Source organism: Schistocerca cancellata, chromosome 3 (genome assembly GCF_023864275.1).
Source record: "Schistocerca cancellata isolate TAMUIC-IGC-003103 chromosome 3, iqSchCanc2.1, whole genome shotgun sequence".
Lineage (NCBI taxonomy): Eukaryota > Metazoa > Arthropoda > Insecta > Orthoptera > Acrididae > Schistocerca > Schistocerca cancellata.
The window spans coordinates 583,413,891-583,441,032 of record NC_064628.1 but is presented as its reverse complement, the minus strand read 5'-3'; the positions used below and the strand labels follow the sequence as shown (position 1 = coordinate 583,441,032).

Here is a 27,142-nt window from a genome sequence, read left to right as displayed (position 1 = left end):
ATCCACAGGGCGCCGGTACAGAATAAAGGGAGCAATAAAACATATTGGGGGCGCGAGAATTTCTTAAAATTCCTTTACTGATAGTCTATCTGCCTCCAACGAGATTAAAATCGAAAATAAACCAGACCTCCCTTGCAGTAGCAAACACCTTTCACTACGGTAGCAGACAACCCCGGCAAACAGCCCTCTATTATTACCCCAGACATGAATAAGCCGGCAATTTCGCAATGAAAATGGCAAAATGATCTGCATTTTCTGTTTCATAGAGTTTTCTGGATTCAAAAACATGAATTGTCTACCTTTATGTCACCGCTTATGTGACAGTCATTCGGGATGTTTATCGAAATAACAAAAAACTGTTATTAGCGAGTAAATTTAGTCTTGTTACATATTTGCAACATATTCATGAACATGCAACCAAAATGGAAACCTCTCAGGATGATTTAAGTGTGTTGTTATGTGTTGGATGTGAGGTACACATTGCTTATTAAAATTCATAAGTGGTTGTGATAAATGTAAATCGGTTACTGTTAGTACTGACGAGTTCATTGCAAACGGGATAAACAGTGACATTAAGTCATATTTTCTCAATCTGCGCAGTGGCGCCTGAAAGAAATCACTTGATCTAGTGTTTCAAATTGCCATCGAAGGATACAAATCGTTTCAGGCACTTATATCTGCTGATTTCGGATGTTCGTTCCTAAGTAGCGCAAATAATGGAGAAGTGTTTAACCAGCTTCTGAAAATTGTAGTTGACTGTAGTCACTTTAATCAGACGTGCTGGGGTTTAAGGTGCGAATTAAATCACTTCAGAAACATGTCACATTTTGGGAAATATTTTCACAAACAGTTTTTCCAAAATAAGGAACAGATGCATTGTAAACAATAGTGTACCTAAATTTTTCAAATAATGCAGATGTGTGTAGTGGTACGGCTATCCTTTCCTAGTTTTTCCTGTGCCACCCGTTATAAAAATTGCATGTTTGACATTATTTCAAGAAAACTTGAAAATGAAGCACATTTTTAAGTAATTGCCTTGAAGCTAAGTTGTTCTTAATACTCCTGAAGAATGTTTGTACATAGTCTGCATGGTATATAGAATATTTGACGGTTCAGTCGTTGGCACCAAAATTTCACATTAGAAATAGTCCCACTAACTGTTAGCCCCGACATCTATGCTTGGCACTCATTGTCAGACCGTGAGGTCACTAGAGATAGAAGCAGGTCTCCGCTCTCGCAGGCGTCGGATCGATGTTGCCATTGTTTTTTAGCTACCTACACCCAGACGCTCGGAAGACAGAGCGACGTCGCGCGGTGGTTAGCACATTGAACTCGCATTGGGGAGGACGACGCGTCCGACCATCCAGATATACACTCCTGGAAATTGAAATAAGAACACCGTGAATTCATTGTCCCAGGAAGGGGAAACTTTATTGACATATTCCTGGGGTCCGATACATCACATGATCACACTGACAGAACCACAGGCACATAGACACAGGCAACAGAGCATGCACAATGTCGGCACTAGTACAGTGTATATCCACCTTTCGCAGCAATGCAGGCTGCTATTCTCCCATGGAGACGATCGTAGAGATGCTGGATGTAGTCCTGTGGAACGGCTTGCCATGCCATTTCCACCTGGCGCCTCAGTTGGACCAGCGTTCGTGCTGGACGTGCAGACCGCGTGAGACGACGCTTCATCCAGTCCCAAACATGCTCAATGGGGGACAGATCCGGAGATCTTGCTGGCCAGGGTAGTTGACTTACACCTTCTAGAGCACGTTGGGTGGCACGGGATACATGCGGACGTGCATTGTCCTGTTGGAACAGCAAGTTCCCATGCCGGTCTAGGAATGGTAGAACGATGGGTTCGATGACGGTTTGGATGTACCGTGCACTATTCAGTGTCCCCTCGACGATCACCAGTGGTGTACGGCCAGTGTAGGAGATCGCTCCCCACACCATGATGCCGGGTGTTGGCCCTGTGTGCCTAGGTCGTATGCAGTCCTGATTGTGGCGCTCACCTGCACGGCGCCAAACACGCATACGACCATCATTGGCACCAAGGCAGAAGCGACTCTCATCGCTGAAGACGACACGTCTCCATTCGTCCCTCCATTCACGCCTGTCGCGACACCACTGGAGGCGGGCTGCACGATGTTGGGGCGTGAGCGGAAGACGGCCTAACGGTGTGCGGGACCGTAGCCCAGCTTCATGGAGACGGTTGCGAATGGTCCTCGCCGATACCCCAGGAGCAACAGTGTCCCTAATTTGCTGGGAAGTGGCGGTGCGGTCCCCTACGGCACTGCGTAGGATCCTACGGTCTTGGCGTGCATCCGTGCGTCGCTGCGGTCCGGTCCCAGGTCGACGGGAACGTGCACCTTCCGCCGACCACTGGTGACAACATCGATGTACTGTGGAGACCTCACGCCCCACGTGTTGAGCAATTCGGCGGTACGTCCACCCTGCCTCCCACATGCCCACTATAGCCCTCGCTCAAAGTCCGTCAACTGCACATACGGTTCACGTCCACGCTGTCGCGGCTTGCTACCAGTGTTAAAGACTGCGATGGAGCTCCGTATGCCACGGCAAACTGGCTGACACTGACGCGGCGGTGCACAAATGCTGCGCAGCTAGCGCCATTCGACGGCCAACACCGCGGTTCCTGGTGTGTCCGATGTGCCGTGCGTGTGATCATTGCTTGTACAGCCCTCTCGCAGTGTCCGGAGCAAGTATGGTGGGTCTGACACACCGGTGTCAATGTGTTCTTTTTTCCATTTCCAGGAGTGTAGATATTCCGTGATTTCCCTAAATCACTCCAGGCAAATGTCGGGATGATTACTTTGAAGGATCACGGCCGAATTCCTTCCCCATCTTTATTCAAATTGTTTGCATTTATTGTGTTACGAAATACCTTCATATTCTATAACTTGCTTGCCAGTCGTATTTCCACCGACTGAATATTTGAGAAGGTCGGCCGGCGCTGTGCACACACGTCATAGCTGTCTCCGTCCGCAGCTCGTGGTCATCATCATTCGTGACAATAGTTAGACTGGACTGTGTACAAAAATTGGGCCTTGAAAAAGTTGGGACTTCGCACGGATGCTGATGACCCCGCAGTTGAGCGCCCCACAAACCAATCATCATCATCACAGCTGCCTTGCCTTTTGATTCTCGCGGCATGCGAAAGCCCGAAATGAACGAGTAGGAGGGTGCGAATCACCGCCATGGAAAGATGGTACTAAGAGAAGTCGCAGCCAGTCAGTGGGCGAGAGGAGGGCAGAAATCGAACCATCTTTCGGAAAACAGTGGAAGCCACGCGGCTGAGTACACTCCTAGCCTGAATTGATTAGCCCGTTTTAGATTATCGGCTGGTCGCGACGTTTTGGCTACCGCATTCTAACGCTTACGTTCTCGTCATAGGCGCCTTCAGAAACTCGTGCACCCTACCATTTTTGAAGTGACTACGAGTTATACCTGACACCAAAACTGTACAAGATGTCTGGATGTACTTCGTCCGGAAATCCTATGATAGCGAGCTGCATGGTTTGCTAATATTAGATGTGATACGTTTAACAACGTACATTTACAAAAATGCTCAAAGTGACCACGTCGCGCTTCGATGTATGTCCTGAATCTGCATTCCAAGGTTTACTCTGTTCATAATCGATTTGGAAACTGGCTACCGAAACAGCGGATAACATTAAGGGCAAAGTGAGATGGATCACCATCATGCATAAACTACATACGCTGGATGAGAGGTTTAGGTATACCACCATGTAAATGAAGCACCTCGCTTCTGAGGAACCGTAGGTACATTTGTCAAATAATAGGTTATGCGAAGATATTGGAAGTAATAAGATGATCAAGAATGATTCCACACCACACGTTGATGCTGAACAAAAGACTGCCAGAAAAACTAAAAATAAATACCATGACCATCTGTAAAGAAGATTGTAAGTAAAAACTCATATCTGAGGTTCGTTGCATAACAACAGTATACTACAGAAAATCCTTTTCGTGACTCGCTAGGAAGCAGTTACGGACCCATGTTCGTATGGACTTCTACTGGCCTTTTGTTGTCAGGAGCGCGTCCGTACATTTATGGACACCAATTTATAAGCACCCTATATTTTGAATTGTTAGCAGTGTTCATAAATCGGGACATTAGGCGTCCAGCGTAAGGCTTTACGTGGACCGCTCACGACACCCCAAAAAAATCGGGAGATGCTGCGAAAATCGGGACATCTGACAGCGCTTAGATAGCGTTAGCGTAGGGCGACCAACATTAGATCGTGGTTTTAATGGAGGTCACTTACATCTGACCATGATTTTAATGGAGGTTTAAGGAAGATTAAATTGCAGTAAATTTAAGCTGTACAAATGCATCGCATTTTCTTGGAATGGGTGATACAGAGGAATGTCCATACATTGTCAAGACAAACTTTTCAATATCTACATCTAACGCATCACAAGCATCTTTCGTTGCATTACGCAGTATGTGATTTGAGGATTTGTTTTCACTAAATTCTTGTCGTCTTCTATTCACATTTGCCTTACTGGCGCAGTGTGCAGCGATGTTCCTTACATCTAAATTATGAAAATTCAGTGAAGACTTGATCAGACTGTAACACTGTTAGCTATGTCATCAGTTTGTTCAGTGAAGTACAAAATCCTATTCCTTCTTGCTTTCTCAGGATCAAAATAAAAGAGGACGTAACAGATATCTTTTTTTGTGGTTTTAGGCATCGGTTTGTTATAGAGAAAGACTTGCGTGATATAGCTGGGTCTCTCAAGATATAAATGAAGTTCTGAACACTTTTTGGAGCCAAAATCTTTTTCACAACTGTTTCTGCCTTAGTTCGACCACATGTCATCATCTTACCCAAATTATAATCGTGGAAAACATCCTTCGATAGATAATTTATTTCCGCAACCCGTACTTGTGTAGCTATGTTTGACAGTATGAAAAACTATCGCTGACACACGTTTTTCGTGTCGTTGCTGCCACTACCAAATTTTTGAGCAAATTTGAGGACGCTTTCACTTGTTTTCGTTCCAATTATGAATTTCAGTACAAGAATGTTGGCTGCAGTCGGCATTACCCCTATGATCGATGCTGAAGCCACGCTTACGTAGCACACAGTAAGCATGTGCGTGTCAGAAGGGAAATAAATAATGTAACGACTGTTTTTAATCCTGAATCTCCCTATAATATGATTTCGCGAGTCCTTGTTACTTCTGTGTCTTATTTATACCACAGTTGCAGTTTGGTACGAGGCGAGCTCGCCCGTTGTTTACCAGTACTGGCCGAGCAACAAGTAAATATTCTCCGTCTGAGAACCCTTCTGGACACACAGGCTCTGTCATTCTTCCTCCGCTCCTCGCAATGCCTTGAGGCAAACTGTCTTTTTTCGTAGAAGCACGAACAGAAAAAAAGACTATAGGTCGACAATAGCAGCGATTATTATACGAAAATGTGTTGAGATTTGTTGGTCAGGAATTTTGAACTATCAATAGTACTTCACGGGATTAATATTTACGATAATGATCACTGTCAGAATACACTTATCAGCCAGAACATCATCACCACCGACCTACTATCAATATAAACCTGTCTAGGCTATAGCAGTGTCGCCTGGCGAGGAATGACAGTTAATCATACACACGTACGGTGCGTGTGGTATCAGTGAGCTTGCTATCTGTGTGTGGAATGGGGAAGGCTCGCAATCTACATGATTTTCACCGAGCGCAGATTGTGAAGGCCCGGAGACTCGGCATGAGCATTTCGGAAACTGCACGGCTTGTCGGGTGTTCGAGGATTTCTGTGGTAAGTGTCTTGAACATGTGGCGCAACTAAGGTGAACCCACGTTCAGACGTTGAAGGGTTTGGACGTCATAGGCTGGGCAGATTGGTAAAACAGGACAGGCGGCGAACTGTAGGGGAACAAACATCAGACTTTAATGCCGGACAGAGTAAAAGTGTGTCTCAACACACCGCACCGAACACTCGTAACGTTGGGCCTCCGCCTCCCGTGCATGTTCCAGTGTTAACACCACAACATGGCAATTAAGACTGAAACGGCACCTGACAGTTGGCACTGGACGTTTGCACAGTGGCATTGTGTTGCACGGCCTGATGAATCCCGATACCTTCATCATGCCGACGGTTGGGCGCGAGTCCATCGACTTCCAGGGTAAAACCTCCTTGACTCCTGTTCTGTGGAACAAAGACAAGCTGGTGGCAGCTCCATTATGCACTGGGGAACATACATGTGGGTATTCATGAGTGCAGTGGAGCTGCAGTATCTAACACTGGTTGCAGACCACATACACCGCATCATGTTTGCTTACAGCAGCGGCATTTTTCAGCAATATGTGGCACCATGTCACGAGGCCAGGGGTTTGATGGAGTGGTTCGAGGAACACTGGCGATTTCCTGTTGATGTGCTGGCCGCATAACTCGCCAGATCTGAACCCGAACGAACACATCTGAAACGTGATTTAATGTGGCGTCAGAGATCATCGCTCCCGTCCCCGGTGTTTACGAGAATTAGGTGACTTGTGTGTGCAGATGAGGTGTCAACTCCCTGCAGCGATCTACCAAGGCCTTATTGCGTCAATGCTACGACGCGTCGCCGCTGTTATCCCTGCTAAAATGGACATACCGGCTGTTAAGTAAGAGGTTGTAATGTTCTGGGCGATCAGTGTACACAGGAGAAAGAGGCGGTGAGTAAGGGAGTCTGAATGATTAAAGAAAAATTGCTGTAATACAGGAGGTCCCGGGAGAATTGGTCGTCTTACTGTAGGTTGACGCACGGGCCGATGCGTCGTGGGGAGTTTTATGGTGGCGCGCCGCCGGCCCGCGTGTCACGTCGCAGCGGCTGTCCCCAGCCAGCGCCGGCCGCGGCCGCCGGCTGCCGGCGCACCGTAAAGCAGGGTGGGAGCGCCCCGCCTCGCCTCAGCCTGCCGGGCCCGCGCCCACGCGCCCGCTTCGGCCGGGCGGGGCAACGGCTTCGGCCCGGGAACGGACGCGCCTGCGCCCGCGGCTTTCCCTCACACCTCGCAGCCACCGTCCAGCTCTTCGCCACCGACCTCACATTTCCTCTGCCACTACCTTCATATTCTGTGCGCTTTCCGCTGGCAGTTGTTCGCGGCACAGACCTTTCGAAGACGTTCCTCCAACACTCCTCTTGGTTTCGATGTTCTGAAGCCAGGTGTTTCGTTCTGCCAATTACGCGCGTCTGTTGCTTGTGTAACCCACTTTCCCCTCGATTATGCTGGTGAATGTCGTCCTGTGAGTTTGGCCTTCGCTGGAAAGCATTTTCTGTTTTTACTACCCTGAAGAGAGAACGTGCAAAACTAACGTTTATACACGTTTTGATGATTATTTCTGTAGAGCTTCAACTGTTTTCAGTGCCATATCTTCCGCCACCTTTGCTTCTCATTGTTAACTTTAAATGCAACACACATCTAAAAAAAAAAAAATACAAACGTTCAAAAAATGTCCGACAGATGGCGCTTCATCTGATCAGAATAGCAATAATTAGCATAACAAAGTAAGACAAAGCAAAGATGATGTTCTTTACAGGAAATGCTCAATATGTCCGCCATCATTCCTCAACAATAGGTGTAGTAGAGGAATGATGTTCTGAACAGCACTATAAAGCATGTCCGGAGTTATGGTGAGGTATTGGCGTCGGATGTTGTCTTTCAGCATCCCTAGAGATGTCGGTCGATACGATACACTTGCGACTTCAAGTAACCCCAAAGCTAATAATCGCACGGACTGAGGTCTGGGGACCTGGGAGGCCAAGCATGACGAAAGTGGCGGCTGAGCACACGATCGTCATCAAACGACGCGCGCAAGAGATCTTTCACGCGTCTAGCAATACTTTTTTTTTGTTCTAGTAAAACCCCATGTCATTCCAAGCATGTGTGTCAATTTGTACCTCTCTATCTACATTATCCCGTGGTTTATTAAGTTTTCAAATTTATGCTGACTTTTTATCACCTGGTACATTGGAAAAAATTAGTTCCAGTTTGGCCACCAGATGCAAAACTGGCGCTGTGAATGCTACCAAGACCCATAGAAATATTTCCATATGTAATGGATTAAGAACGGAACGTGGGCAGAAAAGTCAAACAAGTGAGAAAGTCCAAATGTTGATTTTATTATTAACCATCGCTTACATAATTTGTTCAATACGAGCACCGGAGACGTCAAACGAGATGCTGCATCCGTAAAACGATTTGATCAACTTGCCTGCAGGTATTTTGGAGGAATGTGAGCAACGTGTTCCTGTGTACTGACCTTCAGATCAGGTAGAGGTCAAAAATGTCCCAGGTAAACGCTTTCTTTTGTTATAGATATCCTGAGATCCAAAAGGCACATCGATTCAGATCAAGTGATCTTGCATCTGGAAAACAGTTACAGATAGGCGGCCGTGGTGGTCGTGCGGTTCTAGGCGCTCCAGTCCGGAGCCGCGCTGCTGCTACGGTCGCAGGTTTGAATCCTGCCTCGGGCATGGATGTGTGTGATGTCCTTAGGTTAGTTAGGTTTCATTAGTTCTAAGTTCTAGGGGACTGATGACCACAGCAGTTGAGTCCCATAGTGCTCAGAGCCATTTGAACCAACAGTTACAGATAACACGTTCGTGCATTTAGCAGATCTTTCTCTGGACGGATGACATGAGGTGTTGCCCCATCTTGCATGAAAACTTGTTGCCACACAGTTGCGCTCTTCCAGAGAAAAACCACATACTGTGCAAGGAGGTTTCGATAACGTGCAGATGGCACGATACTCTTGACGGGCCCTCTGGGTGCATCCTCTTCAAAGAAGAACGGACTGCGAATAAAGGTGCTTGTGATACCACACCACACAGTGACATAGGGCGAATGCAGTGGATCTACGCGCACAACAGGCGGTTTAACAGTACTTCAAATTCGACAGTTCTGCGTACGTATTCATTGCACACTGCAGTGTAAAAGTGCCTCGTCACTCCATATAATATTTCTCTGCCACATGTCATCAACTTCTGTCAGAGCCAGAAACATAAGAGCAAATTTAGAACGTAGTTGTGGATCATAAGGTTCAGTTGTTAAAGCGCCTGTATATCGTATGGGAACCTATGTAAAATAGATCGCAAAACTTTTTGTGCACCACACGGGACACGCTGCATGGTCAGATACAGCAACAGCTAACTCCTCAGTAACTTTCATGGGGACCCTCTTCTGTGTCAGAGGACGCTGGTGCAAACTTGTGGGGTGGCGCTCGACCCGCGGGTAGGCCAGTTCGAATCCTGGTTTGTGGAAAAAATTTTCACTGCTAGTATTTGGCCGGCAAGGGGAGGAGAGATGGCGTAACGTTTGTGATCACCAGATCACCAGCACGTGAAATAGCAAACCTCTCCGCAGCTTCTCATGAAATGAGGGCAGTGGTCCGTCGGATGGCGACGTTAAGCTTGGCGGCCGCCTTGCTGCTATTCGTGAGGAGAACGTGCGCGCGTAGTATTGTAAATTCCATAATGGAGCATTTTCTAAATAAAGAAGTAAAATAAACTTCCACCGGGATTGGACGCCTTCCTCTTCCAGGTGCCAAATCAAGCTCATCCCTGTTTTCGAATTTCATTATCATCTTCTTTAGACCATTTAATGACATCCAGCCTCTCCTTAGACGTTTCAGTCGGCGATACTCTCTCAATGCAGTACTGCAATTGCTGCCGTTCACATAAAACAGTTTCACTAACAGCGCGCGGTCTGTCTTCTCGATAGCCATACTATTCGATCAGAAATGGTTTGTCAAATGGAAAACAGCGTCATACAGACAGTGTACAGCACCAGATTGGCACTTGGTGGCCACCAGTGCAACTATTTTTTTTTCTTTTCAACGTTAATTGATTGCGCATTGAGGCATAAGAATAATCTACCAAGATTCGCTGCCATACGATAATTACGGCACACACTGGGCCTGCGTAGTGGTACAAAACCAAGGGGAAAAATAAGAATGAGATAGCAAGAGGGAAATAAGTAGTGAAAGCTGTACACTGCGAATATCGTTTTGAACGCCACAGTGCATTAGTATGCATGGTTCTGTTGGGAGCGCTATGCCGTTGCCTTCCTCCTACTCGTGAACAGACGTACCGGGCCATCCGTAGGGGACTTACGGTGTAACGTGGGCTCCGAATCACGGAGGAGCTACGCATTCCAAAGAGATAACAAGAATTTTTATAACTGTCAGATTACTTCGGTTGTTCAAAGTTCGTGATAACACCACAGCAGATGACAACACCTTCACATTCTTTCATTTTCGATAGTGAAATAACTGCACCCCACTTCATAAGACGCTATTTAGAGATTTGGAATTTAACCCAGGGTGTTGGTGGATAGTCTGGTGATTTACCAACTGTATATCACAATATCTTTTATACACGTAACAGCAACGATTAAAAATTCGAACAATTTGTTGAGAAGTTGCAACCAATCGCTTCTATATAGAATGTACCGAATGATCCACATACGTTAAAATTTGGTGATATTATTGGGTTACTTACACATGAGTCGCGGACGCAGTGAGACACTTCAAACAATCCGTTACTCCGTTAGTGTGGGAAATAAATCACTGATTGTAGGAGGCATGCTTTAGCAAATAGCATAGAAGCATTCTACCTGAGCGCTAACAGGCACCATGTTCTCTCGCGGTTGAATTTGGCTGTCGAAAGACGCTATGTGTAGTTACGCCACCAAATTATCATGTATGCAAGTATTAGATACGTATGCAAGATGAACCATCTACAACTGCACCTGTTTTATATCGCAAACGGTTCAAAAGATCGAAACAGTGTTTACGGCAGATGGTTGTAGGCAGAAGGCACGTATGTTTGTTGAATGGGTAATAGTCTTAACTCCTGCATCAACTGAGATACTGAAGCAAATGTGGTAAATGGAACGATATACTTTTTTCTAATCGCTGTAAAAAACTCTTCAAAATAAGAGTATAGTGATATACCACTCGGTAATGTTTTACTTGAAGCTTTCAGCACGAATATCCGAAAATATGCTAAATTTGATAGGCAAGACTGCCGGAATTCACTTCTGTTGTGGAAACGTCACCAGGTTGGGCTCTCGTGCCGGGCTCTACCGTTTTATGAGCCTTTCGTCTGCATGTTTCCACAAAAACTGTTCATTTAAATATGAATATACACACACATTAGGATGAGTTTTCCGAAGCCGCTTCTGATACATTACACGTTAGTATAAAGTTGCATGTACACGAATCGCAGCCGATACTGTGCCTTTGTTGTGTGAAGTAGTAACAAGAGAAAATACGTTGAAAAAACATAGTAATTCCACTAAAAGAAAAATGCTTGCTCTACTATCTCGGTTGATATAAAAATGTAATGGATTAACCATACAACAAAATTAGGTATCTCTCTGCGTACTATCATCTCCCAAAAAACTTGCTTCGACATCTTGAACTGTTCGCGAAATAAAGGGGTGTATGTTTTAGGCAACTCATTCACATATATGCAGGATGATATATAATATACCGGATGATTTTGCCTAATGGGGTCAAACTGCAGGAAACTATCCCTGAGAATATAAGGAGAAAAAAAAAATCATATGGGCCGGAAATGCATTCCGAGGGAGGTTCACCACTGGAAGATAAATTTGGAAGATCGTCGAAACTATAGTTTTCCGTGATTTTAAAGCACGTGACAAGACGTCAGGCAAGTGGAATTGTTCTTCTGCACTACTGTTTTGGTGGTGTGGTGGAAGCGGTCCATGAGCACCGGTTCGGCCTCAGTGTGTGGTATGAGGCCAGTCAACCTTCCGCATCGCCTCAACAGTCAGGGCACATCTGTGCTTCATTGGGGTGACCTTGCCACCGCTGCTGGAATGCGTGCCATAATGGTAAGAAGTGTAATTTCGCTACTACATGATGGTGCCCCCGCGAACTTCCGCGCTGAGGCATCTCACCATCTACTCCGACCACACACTGAGACTGGCCGGTGCTAATGGTTCGGCTGATGGTTCGCTCTCGTCTCCAAATATGATAAGAAAGTTGAAGTTTTTACGAGGAAGGAACTGCTTCATCGCACTAGTGTGCGATATCTAAGTCGGCTTACGTGAGCATTTGCACAAATTATGCGGGTCATGGGACGCAGTGTAATAAAATACGTGATTTGGTTCACCGTTCTCACGCCAGGTTCTTTGTTGGCGAGTGTCATGTTGCGCTTCGTAGGGGCATGAGGTGAACGAAAACGACTACTCTTAGGTTGATGCTGTGTTCCCTGAATTTAGGACAGTTCCGCACTGTCGTTTAGTGAAGAATGTAAGAACTCACTGTGAACCATAACGGATTTTTGATTGGATTCAGGACTTTGCTTCAAATAGAACTCAATACGTCGCTCTTAACGGAACAAATTCAACGTACGTAAAGATCGGTGTATCCTGAGGCCACAATACGGCCATTACTCTTGCAACATAGGTATAAAAAAGCTGTTGGCGGTTCAGAGACTGTTAGTTAAACCTGGATGTAAATAAATATAACTTATTGTGCATAAATAGCCGAAGAAATACTGTTCGGGTAGATTACACTATCGGCAGCAAATCACTGGAAACGCTAACTACAGCAAAATACCCAGTAATAGTCATCTAGAGGTACCTACAGTGGAATGACCCATAAAATATGAGTTCCTCCTGTCGTATTAAATGTCCCAACAACTTACGGGACTACAGCCGGGTGACATTTTCGACAACGGTCCATATTTCGACAGGTGAACGCCCCTTATATTACAGACACAAACGCCTTGAAAATGACGGGTTGTTCACCTGTCGAAATATCACAGGTTGTCGAAGACTCCCGTAAATTGTCAGAACACACAAAACATATTGTAGAACAATTAAATGTCATTCTGAGATTCATGGGAAGAATACGAAGGGAATGTAATTCATACACGAAAGAAGCTAGTTAAATAAGAAAACACTTGTTCCACTGATTCTTGATTATCGATCTTCAGACTAGGTCCCTTACAGATAGAACTGATATACAAGGTGATCAAAAAGTTTCCGTTTGAGGGTGTTGCTGCAACGTATATGCAACGTAGCGCGACTCCGAAGCGGGTATAAAAACATCGACATGTAGGTTGTGTATTTTGCTTTTGTGCCTGCGGTAAATGCGGAAACGTGAACTGTGGCGCCGGTATTACCAAAAGCGTCCAAACGGCGGGACCAACATGCTGTTATTCTTTTCTTGTCTGCCGAAGGAAAAACACCGGTAGACATCCATTGGAGAGTGAAGAATGTGTATGGGGCAGCATGTTTGTCGAAAACCACCATTGTAGAATGGTGCACCAAGTTCAGTTTGACAAGGGGTGATCCTTTGCCCTCTTCACGGATGACACTGCTGTCTGCTCCAGTCACCCGATCCCCAGTTAAATGGTGTTGAACATCCAAAGGCACTTGGGCGAGATTACACAATCATGTAACTTCTGGAAAGTTATAATTAATCGGACCAAGTGCAGTGCCAAATGTTCACACTCTCTCAACCGTCAAGTCTCAGTTGTCTGTAGGGACCTCTCCTGGTGTGACACGATCAAATACTTGGGTCTGAAATTCTATAAGAAGTAGTTGTGGAAAGGACACACATTCGACGCCTGTAATCGGGGTTCGAATAGACCTTGTCAGCTATGCTCATTGTCCACAGGTAATGGACTGACCACACAAGTTAAGTTATGGAAGATTGTGGTGTTTCTAACTTTACAACTGTGAGATCTGGAGTGTGGCTGCAGGTGCTCACATAAGAAAGCTGCAGATAATCAAAACAAGGCAGCTAGGATAACAACTGATGCTCTCTAGTTCGTCCTGAATACGCTTAAACACCGACAGAAATATACCCACCATCTCATCAGTCATTGAACAGAAAACCCAATCATGCTACACAAATTCAGAAAATTCACTTCATCAACTCATCACAGCCTTAGGCACTGACTCATTCCGGGTCGGCTACAAATACCTGAAAAACACTAATCACCCACCACGTCAGAGTTTAAGCCACGGAAAATCAATCCCCCTCCGCTCTCTCTCTCTCTCTCTCTCTCTCACACACACACACACACACACACACACACACACACACACACCAACACAAATCCCGCAAAACTCAGAGGGCATTAAGGTACAGCCCATCGGTTCTTCAAAATTAGATGGACAAGAGTCCAGACGTGGTACGCAGTCTGTCGGTCTGCATGTTGCTGTTACATTATAACGCACGTCCCCATATCGCTAATACAGTAACGCAGAAGTCAGACCAGCTCAACTGGGAGACAATCGACCACTCACCCTAGAGTCCTGATACTACCTGCTGCGACTGTCACGCCTTCGGTCCCTTAAAAATGCCTTGAAGGGCTGAAGATTCCTGTCGGGCGAATTAGTGCAGCAGGAAGTTAACGGACTGTTTCACGCTGCAGGACGCGTTGTTTTACGAAACGGTTGTCTTCAACCTGTTGCATCGGTGGGATGATTTCCTCAAAGCTCACGGGGATTTTGCCTGATTGGCATACCGTTTCTACGGGCTTCGAATGGAAACGTTTTGTTCGCCCCTTGTAGGAGAGGTAGAGAAGATCTAGCGAAGGGAGACGCATTACGTCACGGGATCGTTTAGTTTGCGTGAGAGCGTTACGGAGATGATCGGCAAACTCCAGTGACAGACTCTGCAGGAGAGGCGTGTGTATCACGGACAGATTTCTATTGATATTCGGAGAGCGTGCGCTCTGGAAAGAATCTTAAAATATACATGCGAGTCAAAAAGGACGTAACAACTTTGTAATGATACAGAAATTTATTGAGATAACTTACAGAATGGGTAGATGTTATTTCGTAGAAAAGAACATCAAGTTTGATTCACGTAGTGCATCAGTATCCCATTCGACCACCAGTCGCGCCAGCGTAGTGCACAGTTAATATGGCTACTTTCATTGGTGCGGACAGTGTTGGCGGTGTGTTTTGGTTTCATGACATGAACTGTGCAACAACTGTTCGGCATACATTTTGCGCCGAATACGCTAAAGAACGTCTAAGGAACCCTGGAACACATTCGCGACAGCCCCAAAGTGTGTTTCGTGCGTTTAACAGACTGAAAGTCCAAGGCCCCTCTTCTTCATAGAGAAAACTTATCACTGGTATTTGTGTATCTGGATAAACTTTTTAGTTCCACGGATCGAGAAAGATGACCGGAATGGGATGGTTTAGTACCAGCAGGACGGTGCACCACCTCATTTCCACACGGAAGTTAGAGGTTTCCTCTATGATCGCTTCCGAGCTCGGTAGATTGGCCGTGAAGGGACAATCGCGGGGCCACCTCGCTCCCTAGACTAGACACTACTGGATTTCTATCTCAGTTGTTTCATGAAAGAGAGTGTATGTGATCCTCCCCTGGCGAACACCGAGCGAGGTGGCGTAGTGGTTAGCACCCTGGACTTTCATTCGGGAGGACGACGGTTCAAACCCACGTCCGGACATCGTTAGTTAGATTTTCCGCGATTTCCCCAAATCGCTTCAGGTAAGTGCCGGGATGGTTCCTTTGAAAGGGCATGACCGACTTCCTTCCCCATCCTTCCCTAACCCGATGGGACCGATGACCTCGCTGTTAGGTCCCTATCCCGAAATCAACCAAACAATTTAGCCGACATGAAAAGTTGAATCTACGCTCAGGTTACACAAGTTACGTCTGATTTGCTGCAAGGAGTACTCGTATATGAAGAAATTGATTACCGGTGGGATGTTTGCCACATCGTAAATGGTAGTCGTATCGAACCAAAATGACGCTTGAAACTCTTACGTGCAACTAGAAGTTGTTTGCTACGAAATGACACATGTACCGACTTCGCAAGTTATCTGAATAAATTTCGATATCGTTCCAAAGTTGTAAAGTCCTTTTTAACTCACCCTGTGTTATTTTCTTCCCCGACACGTCTCGCGAAATGACCACAACTAGATAATTGGATAGATTTAAGCTTTTTCTGAAGTTTAGCGACAACCATTCGTCCCTCTCGCTACTGCTGAACGGAACAGAGAAAAGTGGGTAGGGTGCGGAGAATTATCATGGTGCCAGAAGTAGGCCCCTCCACACTCCGTGGAGTATGAATGTTGGTATACATGCAACGTGGAATGGCGGTACGGTGGCTAGAACGTGCGGAGTCGCGGACTGCATTGAGAGCAAAGGAGCGTGGTGCGTGGAATGCGCCTGAGGAAGTCGTGGCAGCTGCGGCTGGCGGGGCGGGGCGCGGCCGCTGTGGGCCGCAGGTTGCCGTCCCACGCGGCCCTGCCGGCCGGCCTCTGAATATTTTGTGCCGGCCGCGGCCCACGCGCCACAATACTACAGTTAGTGCCACTCCGGGATTCCTGCCCGCAATTACACCGCTCTCCCAGTCTGTCAGCCGTGTTTACCTCTGTACGGCTGCAGATCACCTTCGTCACAAGCTCCTGGTGACAGGAACGCTGAGCAGCGGTTCTTCTTCGAGCGTTCTAGTTAACACTCCGTTAGTCGCATCTCTTGCCCATCAGTATTGGTCACGTAGCATCTCTGAAATATTAGAAGCCGGGTAACTTACAGTTCACAAGACTTTGTGCAAACGTGACGTCATTGTGACGTAACGCGCACTTATCGAACTGCTATCGACTTTCGTTGACATTCGATGCTGGGTTGTTGGGAAGCAGTGGATTGCGTAATTCCGTATCGTAACTTGTGTATTATGAAAATACGGTTTCGAGGCTGTGATATACTGAAGATTTACACAGACGCGTCATTACTGGTACGATTTGTTGCAGTTAAACGCGTATTGCCGGTTGAAGCTCTAACAACCCTACCACAACAAAGTTCAAAAATTAATTATGATTGTAGTGTTGCTCACGCTGCTAAATATTGCATTTTCGGGCAACAACAAAGTTATATTATGTGGCAGGTGTCATTAGAGCACAGTTAATAAAGTAATTTCTTGGAATAATTGGTAAACTAGGCACTCATCTTTTCGTGTTTCCCACGCTGGTATCGTTGTCAGTTCATGGCTCAATCGTCGAAAATCTAGGTAGTGATGATTCCAAGCTCGGATGCAAAGAGGCCTATTCTGCGATATTCAAAAGTTTTATAGATTTGTTTCATAAACCATTCTTGAAGATTAAACTTCTGCAAGTTAGAACAATGGTGATGTAAAAAAGTAATCAGCACTCCGAATTTAAATTACACTTCTTTTTTTATTACTTTTGTTGCAATATCACGTAACTCGTACCAAAACATCACTTCACAATATAAAACATACTTGAAAATATCTTCCTCACTGTTAAAGTTCACATTTCATAAACTGACTACAATTAGCGTCTTTTTACGATGACGACCAAAACTTGACTCTCTAATAACCGCTTACGCGCCCAAAAATCAGAGTTACAAGTACGTCAAAGATCATAGTGATAAAAGAAAGAATACACATAACAATAATATCATTGCACTATATACATATCGATGTATCGAAGTACCTCTACATTAATGAAATCAAATCTGAATGTTGTCACAGAAATATGTTAACTATTTTACAGAAACACAGTAGAATATTGCTGGTATCGAGAGGTTGAGGTGAGGTGCCGTAATGGTTATGTAATTAAAGTACCATTACAAAGCCTTCATAGGATCTGAGTTGCAGTACAGAAGTCAAACTTTCGCTGGCTCTTCTTGGTGTTGTGGTTGTGTGTTAAATGAAGGTGGGCTGGGTAGCTTTAACGGGAGATTCGCGCCCTGCGGTAAATGAATTTTTTTTCACCTTCACGTTCCTAAAATGTTCTGGAACAACCTTATTAAATTAATAGAAATGTGTTCTGTAATATTCCACGTTATGACAGATTAAGCATCCAACACGTAAAACAAACTACCACTCAGAACAAGAAACATAGCAAAGACTAACATATTTGCAAAAGAATTAAAAGGTAACCTAATCTCAGCCATGTATGAAGTACTTTGGAAACTGACATAAACAGGCTCGACCGCAGCAATATTTATTTTAGTGATAACCGGTATTGATAAGTTTTTGACCATCCTCAGACCCTCGTACTGAAATATGAACATAGGACGGATTTATAGGGATGTCTGATAATAGTAGTAACATATAAAATATTAAAAGAAGAAATCATACCTACAATGGTAAGCGTTGGCGGTGAACACCCGCTCCATTCCCCGCCACCAAGTCTCATCATGGGTATAATTTCTTCTTGTAACATTTGTTACTACTATTATCAGACATTCTCTAAATCCATTATTTGTTCATATTTCAGTATGATGGTATGAGGATGGTAAAAAACTGACCAAAACCGTTTACCATCAAAATAAGTATTTCTGCGGTCGAGCCTGTTTGTATCCATTTTTAAAGTAATTTTTGCCAGACCGTTGTGTTCCACGAGAAATGTTCTCAAAATTACATCTATAAAATATGGTACAAATTTTACGAGCTAGTTCTTTTAGGACACTTCTTTAACCTCCAGTATGAAGTTTTTCGTAATTTTGTTACAACAAATTTTACCAATACCAAAACGTTTTCGAGAGATCATCGATGTTTTGAAACACCATCTATTCCTTGAATGTAAGCTAAATGAGCTTCTGCTTTAATTCGTCTGCTAGAATGGCTACCAATCCTTTGTAATTACAGACCAATTTCTGAAACTATGTTTCAGAGTCTCTAAAGATAAGCTTATTTTGTTGAGAAACTTTAATGAACACTGTTGAGTACCTATATACGTTATTGGATTCTATGCTGGCTGCCTTCAGCGCTCTCTCTCTCTCTCTCTCTCTCTCTCTCTCTCTCACTCACTTTGCTTGTAAATCAGTAAATCGTCCACTTTCGCTGTTGAAGGCATATTCTTACCAATAGTTTAATTTCTCTAGTACCCACTGCCGAGTCCACATGAATGCTTAACTTTACGTATTTATAAACCACGTAACTTGGAGGTTAACATGCCCTGCAGTAAAGAAAAAAGCTTAACCTCCCGTTCTCTCTATTTGAGGTGAATGTTATTGTTTTGGAAATTTGTGGTAAGATCTTATTGGACCAAACTGCTGAGGTCATCAGTCCCTAAGCTTACACACTACTTAATCCTCCGATGGGAGGAGGCTCGCGGACCGTCACAAGGCGCCTGAGACCACGCGGCTACCCCTCACGGCATTGTTTTGAACGTATCTTCATTTCGCGTGATGTGAATCGAACGATCATGAAGGTTAATAGGCAGTTCTTTTAGTCTTCGATACAGCTTATAACGTCACGTTTGCACGAAGTGTTAGGAATTGTAAGTTTCCCATAGAATGCGATTTAGGCCAAGATGCTTGGGTTCCGGAGAAGTACAGGAATGTGAGGACAGTATTGCTCGTACGACTTATCTTAAATCTACGTTCATTGCATTTATATAGGTTTACTGAAAGCTTTTGACGATGTTGTCTGGACCAAACTCCACAAAACCCTGAAGGTAACAGGAATAAAATACGGGCACAAATAGCCTGCAGATATGAAGAGTCGAAAGACATGAAACGGAAGCAGTAACTGACAATGGAGTGAGACAGTGTTCTAGCCTATCGCCGATATTATTTAAACTGTACACTGAACACGCAGTAAGGAAAACAAGGGTAAATTTGATCAGGGAGAAGAAATCTAAACTTTCAAGGTTGTCAAGGAGATGACAAAGGACTTGGGATAGCAGTTGAATGGAATAGATAGCGTCTTCAAAAGAGGCTATACATTAACAAAAAACAATAAAGCAAGAGTAATGGAATGTAGTCGAAGAAATAACACACTAAAAGGAAGTGAGTAGTTTCGCTATTTGGATAGAAAAGTAACTGATGTTGGCCGAAGTAGAGAGGATATAAAAGTGTAGACAAATAATAGAAAAATAAACATTTCTGAAAAAGAATATCAAATTAAGCTGCAACTTTTACAGCTTTACCGAGGTAATCCTGCGCCCCTGAGAAGATTTGCCATAACTACGCCTCCCCACACCCCCACTTCCTGTAAAATAAAGCTATTTCACTGTTTGGATATGCATGTCTTAATCCATACTTAAAAACAACTTCATAATATCCAAATGGGAAGCTGCGTCAGTGCTCTTCATAAGCTCTGTCACTTGGAATTTCAAACCAGCTATTTCGTGACCTAGCTGCGATATATGGATAGTTATGCTCGACTTTGCACCAAAACCATCTGCACATTTTTCGAGTTGAGAACAGCGCTTTTACTTACGATGTTTTCTGATGCGAAATCATAATCAGATGAAAAGATGTGGGTCCTGCTTTGTATTTTTTGTTGCTATTCTGTCAAATACTTCGAAGCACTCTACTTCAAAGTCTCGTTACCGCCCTTAATGGCCAGAACTCGACTGAAATAGGAAGCCTTCGGTGAAACAGCATATTTGCTTCTGCACCCACTCGCCGACTTGTGAGGCCTTACAATACCGCGGCGAAGTAGCAGGAGGAACGCTGTTGTTGAACATGAGGGGACTGTGCAGGCCGTGTGAAGCGAGAGCACTGTTAAGACACAAACGCTGTCTATGTTAGAGGCCTGTAGGGTAGTAGTTGTTTCTGTATGTTGCAACTTACATGAAATGACACTGACAGCAGCGTACCATTAAGAGTCGTGGACCGAGCGAAAACCTTCTCGTAAGCGGAAGAGGAAGGAGAACTTACATACCTCTGCATCGCAGAGTTATGCCCATACTTTACAAAGTCGGCGCTTTTTCTAATTTCACCACTCCTTTTAAAGTATCTTGATTATACTTTAGTGTTTCCTCTATTATCAAGAGCCACATTAGAACTGAATTACCTTTCCAAAAGCAATACTTATCACCATCTGTCAGTTATGAAGAATGGAAAAAAGTCCAACATCACGTTGGAAATGTGTTGCGTTTATCATTAAAACAACTATTTTAGTAGTTGTACTAACGTTTCCATGCAGGATGTGTAGACAGTGAAGATGTAATGCACTCCAATCCACCACCAACTGGACAATATTAAGAAATTCAACAGAACTACTGACAGTCACCGAGTCAGTATCAGAGAGGTAGTTCATAATGTTGTTGCATGAGGTCATACTAAGCAGTTTTTATTTTATTTTAGTCATTTATTGTTGCACGTTTTTAGCTTGAAAAACAAGGCATTCCGAAATTATCGAATTTTGATCAAAAGCAATTCCAAATGACCACTTTTAAGGATTACTGAAGCTTACAGTGTCCAGACAAATTTTAACTGATGTCAAGTGATGGATATTTGACGTTGTTACTGAACCCCAATTATTGAAACCGAACATTTTTTCCCAAAACCCAAGACTGCAAACAGTTTTTAAAGTTCATTTGAACGTGAGGTTGATTTCAATAGCATGTGCACCAACAGATTGTGTATTCAAAAAGAAATACAACGTTGAAATTTTGTACAGTGAGCACAAAGCAATACAGTGAGAACTCTCAGCTTCATGCTGAAACAATTTATGTTTTTTACTGTATGGCAGTGTACGTCTTCCTTAACTGGCTGCCATCTTTGTGATACCTCACGTCAGTATTCACCAGACGTTAGTCCCCTTATAGCTTCTAAAGCTAAAATAAAGCTTATAATTAATAACGATTATTACAGTCAAAGACTTGTGTAAAATATTTTAGTGGCTAAACAGTTTTTAACTTTCTGCTCATGATTAATAAACCATGAACAATTCTTGGCTCAACACTGCATCAGAAAATCTAGAGTCAATATTTGTGTGAGGCATCCACTAATATAACTTCTTAATATTCGTGGGTTTGAAATGAACCGTGAAAAGATGACATTTTGTCATCATTGGCGAAAGATAGAACTACTGAAGAAGCAAGATACTACATTATGAATTAAGTTTTGCAAGAGTTTCAAACATTGGTAAAAACTCCAGTAGGTGATTGGTAGGCAGTAGCATATCAGAAAGCTATTGCCTATGCCACTTTAATATGTGTGATGGGGAGTACGTTGAAGGAGGTAACGTAAATATTTTCAATTAAAAGTTGTTCCATTGAAACACCCAATACTCGTATCTTGGAGTTTGTCCCGACCATCCTTTTTAGATGAAAATCACATATTGGGTTTCTGTACTTCAGAGAAATGTTAGCAGATTTAACACTAAGTGAAGAAGTTTTTCATTCAGACTTTGTTTCAATGTTGTTCAAGAGATGCATTTTAAACATTGTGTATAATTGGCAGAAATTGTAAAATCATTAAAATCATTCAGTCTTATGACGGCAGTGTTTCATCTAACATATGATATATGTTTTGAACAATATGGACCAGTTCCATAATGAGCAAATTACGATCACAAACTGTCAAATCTTTTCTATTTTCTCCAATTTCTCCTAATCGTTTAAAAATGCTTATCAAAGAGACAAGTATGGTTATGGTCCTAGAATACTCTTTAGTGTACGCATTGTGTTTAATATTCCACAGTATCGTGGCATAAGCTACTGGCAATTCATTTAAAAATGCATTTTTGCAAAGTGAAGTACACGTAAAATGAAAATTTTTTTATCCACATTTTTATTACATTATTCGTTTATTGTTTGTTGCAGTATTCCAACATACGAATTGGACCTGTTGTAAAGAAAGATGTAATGAAAGCGTCGACCATGCTGGAACATGAGAGCCAGTGAGTATACATGACTACAGAAATATGGATCCTTTGTCTTCACTCTTCATTGTATTTGCTTAAAAGCAGAATGACAATGTGATGCAAGAGCAATCTAATTCTATTTAGGTACGCTACAATTTTGGCTTTTGATGTGAAAGTCGAGCGAGATGCCCAAGAGCTAGCAGATACCTTAGGCGTGAAAATATTTCAAGCTGATATTATATATCACCTCTTCGACAAGTTCATGGCGTATCGAGAAGAACTACGACAAAGGAAGAGAGAGGAATTTAAGCATATTGCAGTGTTTCCTTGCAAGTTGAAGGTGTTACCTCAGGTAATGTTATTTAGTGCTTTATGCAAATGTGTTTGATGCATACATATCTGAGTAAGTGTTTGTACTAGAACCAAAATTTGAAAATTGTCATGTTTTTAATGCAGAACAGCAGCGCAATTCTAGTTTTGAAACTGCAAATAAGAAAGTGGTTATAAGTAGAGTCAAGTCTTTATCTTGAATAAAATAATTTTGGGTAGTAGGCTGTGTCATTATAAAATACTAAAGCAACTAAAGTGCTGACATTTCTACTGAGTTTGCAGCAGTCCTCTTTAGGGCAGGTACCTGCTGGATACTAGCGAATGTGTTTCTCTATATACTGTTGATTTCAGTTATCTGATGGCTACCAACTTAACATATTTGGGATGTCATAGGACAGTTTTAAGAGAAGTTGCTGAAGAGGGGGATGGCTGTACTGTAGGCTATTCTCTCTGCTGCATTGGTAGGTGATTGGAAGGCAACTCCAGTAGGTGATTGGTAGGCAGTAGCAAATCAGAAAGCTATTGCCTGTGCCAGTTTAATATGTGAAAGATAAGTTATCAATTACAAAAAAATTCATTTGATTTTAGCAATAGCAGTCAATATTAAAGGATTGCAGGAATTGCCTTAGTTTAATAACATTGAACCACAGCTAAATTGACTGCAGTTCCCCTTTGAAAAATGCGTTCCGAAGCATTCAGTATATTTCCATAACACACCAAGATTAAAATAAAACAGTTATGACCATTGGGTTAATAATTCTGTCACAGTCGTGTTTGAAAAAGTTAGTTACTACTTTGAGACAAGCAGAATATTTGCAGTCGGACTCTGATAATCACCATATTCAGAATTAAGTATTGAGCAGGCTCTCCCCAGTAGTTGAAGAGCTTCACATAAGACCTAGTAGTGAAATGTTGTACACGAGGAGTATGAATCCCTGCTGCATCCTACAACATTTTCTCCGAGAGTGTCTACACATCTGAACATCAAAGTCTAGAGTCTGTCTAATGCCAATTGTATTGTTTACAATTTTCATTTTGCCCTGTTTTTCTGTGCTAAAAGATATTTGCACTTAACAAGACCATTTGTAAAACAGTTCCTATATATTCTTGAGCAATATGTGATTCACTAATATGTGAAAATCCTGTTCCTGTTAGGTCATACAAGTTTTCTTTTTCAGGCTAGCAACAGGCCTTGGATTGGTTCTTCCATTCGCTTTCATTGAGACTACTGAAGCATCATTATCTCCTCTTTCTCTGCTTCCAGCTACCCTGGCCCTGTTTGCACAGACAAAATATTGAGAAAAAGAAGTGCTTTATCATAAATTCCCTCGCACTGAGATGCCTTCACTCTGCAAAGCTGAAGATGTGAAAGCACCAGCAGAACAACAGAAGTGTGCGGCACCCTTCAAAGGATAGAGGAATTCTAGGCACATGCCAACTCCTTGTTTCCTGCACTATACTTCCGTTAAGGAGGATGATGATTCAGAGCCTTTTGTGGCCATCCAAATTTAGGATTTTCATGGTTTTGCTTAAAGCAAACACTTGAATGGTTCCATGGAATGGACGCAGTCAGTATCTATCTCCAATCAAAACTTGTATGCCATCTTTTATAGCCTTGCTGTTGGCTCGATGTTAAACTGTACTCTTCGTTACCTCTTCCTGCAGATTTGAGGTATTTGAGATGATCCAGTGGAAGTGTATTTTAATTTGGTTTATAATCCTTACCTTACCTCTGGTGCTTTTGATACATCTAAAAAAATTTTCATGCTTCTAAACATCTAAGTGACAAAATGTTCCTGAAAAACACATAAGCAGGGTTCCAGACATAAGACTTCGATTAGGATTGGGTTCATGTACTCTTCTAGTGTCTTGTTCTCTCCAAGAAATGTTCATCTTCATGATTATTAAGAAATCCTGTGCAATAACAATGCACTTTTATGAGCATTTTTAAGAAGAAATGGCATGCACTGTGTTTCATTGCAGGTGACTGTTCTTTGCAGTTACACTCTACCCTCTCTGCACAATCATTACCATAACATTCCACATTTTATGTTACTTGCAAAAGCAAAATTTTAGAATCTTGTGATATTTTGTGGCAGAACATGGATAAGCCTGTGTACTGTATTAAGGGAAGCAGTGGATCTTTAATAGAACTCTGTGACACTCTCCGATTCACAGCACCTAAGGAAAATTTAAATCTGTTCCCATCTATTGACACTAGTTGAAAACCTACTGCTTTGTTTTTGCCAAATATGTAGTGAACAGTTGGGAGGTTGTTCCCTGATTATATAATTCTCCTGCATAATCAACAATGTATTATTGTCCACACAATTGAATACTTCTGTTAAATCAAAGAATATAGAATAATGGGGAAAAATTGCATCAGAAAAAATTAATTAAAGTAAAGTAATGAAATTTCAGGTATACATTTGTCTAGGTAACACATCTTAGTGATTAAATGTGGAATGCAATCATGTGAATGTGCATGCGTTGTGTTCTACAGGTGCCAGACTTCAGTTTGTGGGATGGAGTTCCATGGCCTATTACACTTGACCGATCAATGCTGGGACGGTTAATGCTGTTTGTGGATGATGCTGTAGTAGTTGTCCAATGATGTCTCATATGTGTTTGATTGGAGATATATGTGGCGATTGAGCAGGCAAAGCAACATGTAGACACACTGTAGAGCATATTGGGTTACAACAGTGGTATGTGGGCAAGTGTTAGCCTGTTGGAAAACACGCCCTGGACTGCTGTTTGTGAATGGCAACACAACGGATTCAGTCACCAGATTGATGTACAAGTCTGCCGTCAGGTGCATGGGATAAACACAACAGTGCTCCTTGCTATCATACAAAATTGCATCTCAGACCATAACTCCAGGTGAAGATCCAGTGCGTCTAGCACATGCGCAGTTCAGTTGCAGGCCCTCAACTGTCCTCTTTCTAACCAATGCAGGGCCACTGCTAGCACCAAGGCAAACCAGCTTCCATAATAAAACGCAACCTCCACCCTGCCGTCCAATGAGGGCACCTCTGAAGTGACAAATGCCAGTGGTTTTGGATCAGTGGAATGCACACTACAAGGCATCTGGCTCGGAGTTGTCCTTGAAATAATTGATTTGTGACAGTTGACTGTGTCACTGTGGTGCCAACTGCTGCTCAAATTACTGGTGCAGTTGCAATACCATGTGCCAAAGCCGTACACTGAACAAGACCCTCTTCACAGTGCCAACTGGCTGTCCAGAGTCTGGTCTTCTTGTGACCGCACTTTCTCGTCACCACCACCAGCAATCGTGCCCACTGCTTACATTCCAGCCAAGTTCTGTTGCAATATTGTAGAAGGAACATTCAGTTTCTCATAGCTCAATTAATGGTGTTATTGTTGCCTTAAAGGCATTCTTGACTAAAATCATCTCACCACGTCCAATATCAAAAGTAACTAAAACTTAAGATTGTATGTATTTAAAGGAAACCTGATTTGTATCCTCATAGTGATGCTAACAGCACCACTCTTTTGTGACTGGCACGGAATTTGAATGGATGTCATCCTTTAGAGGTAGAAACATGCCTACAATTTATGTTGCACAACTCCTCCTTGGCGTCACAATTTTTTTTTGATCAGTGTATACACCACCACTGATTAATCAGTTTGTTCTGCAATTCCTTCATACACAAAAGAATAAATTGCATTTTATGTTTATAATTTCTTCCTAAACTCAAACTGCAAATCTGATATCAAATTGTGTGTACTGGGTTATAATAAGATATAAATCTAACTAGTACTAATGTATGATACTAATCTTATACATCACATTCTCAGATATCTTAGAAAGTACTGATAACAAGGGATTTGGCTCATGATTGTTAACATTACCCTTGTCTCCCTTTCTGTAAAGTGGTTTCACTTCAGACTATTTAAATTTATTTGTTTCGCTTGAAAGACACTTTACTCAGTGATGGAATACAGCATTAAGTATGCTTCATTGGCCTTCATAAGTGTACTCGATATTTCACCACGTACATATAATTCTTTACTCTTGAATGAATTAGATTCAGTTTCTTCCTTGCTTGGATTTAAAAATTCTGAATAATTTGATGCAGCTTGCCAACTGTTGTCAGGAAGTGTTTATTTAAAATTTTGTTCATCTGTGTTTGATCACT

At 42.9% G+C, this 27,142-nt stretch overlaps 1 protein-coding gene across 3 annotated transcripts in view; it reads left to right on the top strand.

The window, feature by feature from the left end:
- Positions 1-27,142, top strand: part of LOC126175441 (eukaryotic translation initiation factor 5B) — a 392,901-nt gene that overhangs the window by 271,496 nt on the left and 94,263 nt on the right. For all 3 annotated transcript variants that reach the window (XM_049922245.1, XM_049922244.1, XM_049922243.1), the window contains exons 17-18: positions 22,609-22,685; positions 22,794-23,001. In XM_049922245.1, the coding sequence (XP_049778202.1) occupies positions 22,609-22,685; positions 22,794-23,001 (285 nt within the window). The remainder of the gene's footprint in view (positions 1-22,608; positions 22,686-22,793; positions 23,002-27,142) is intronic.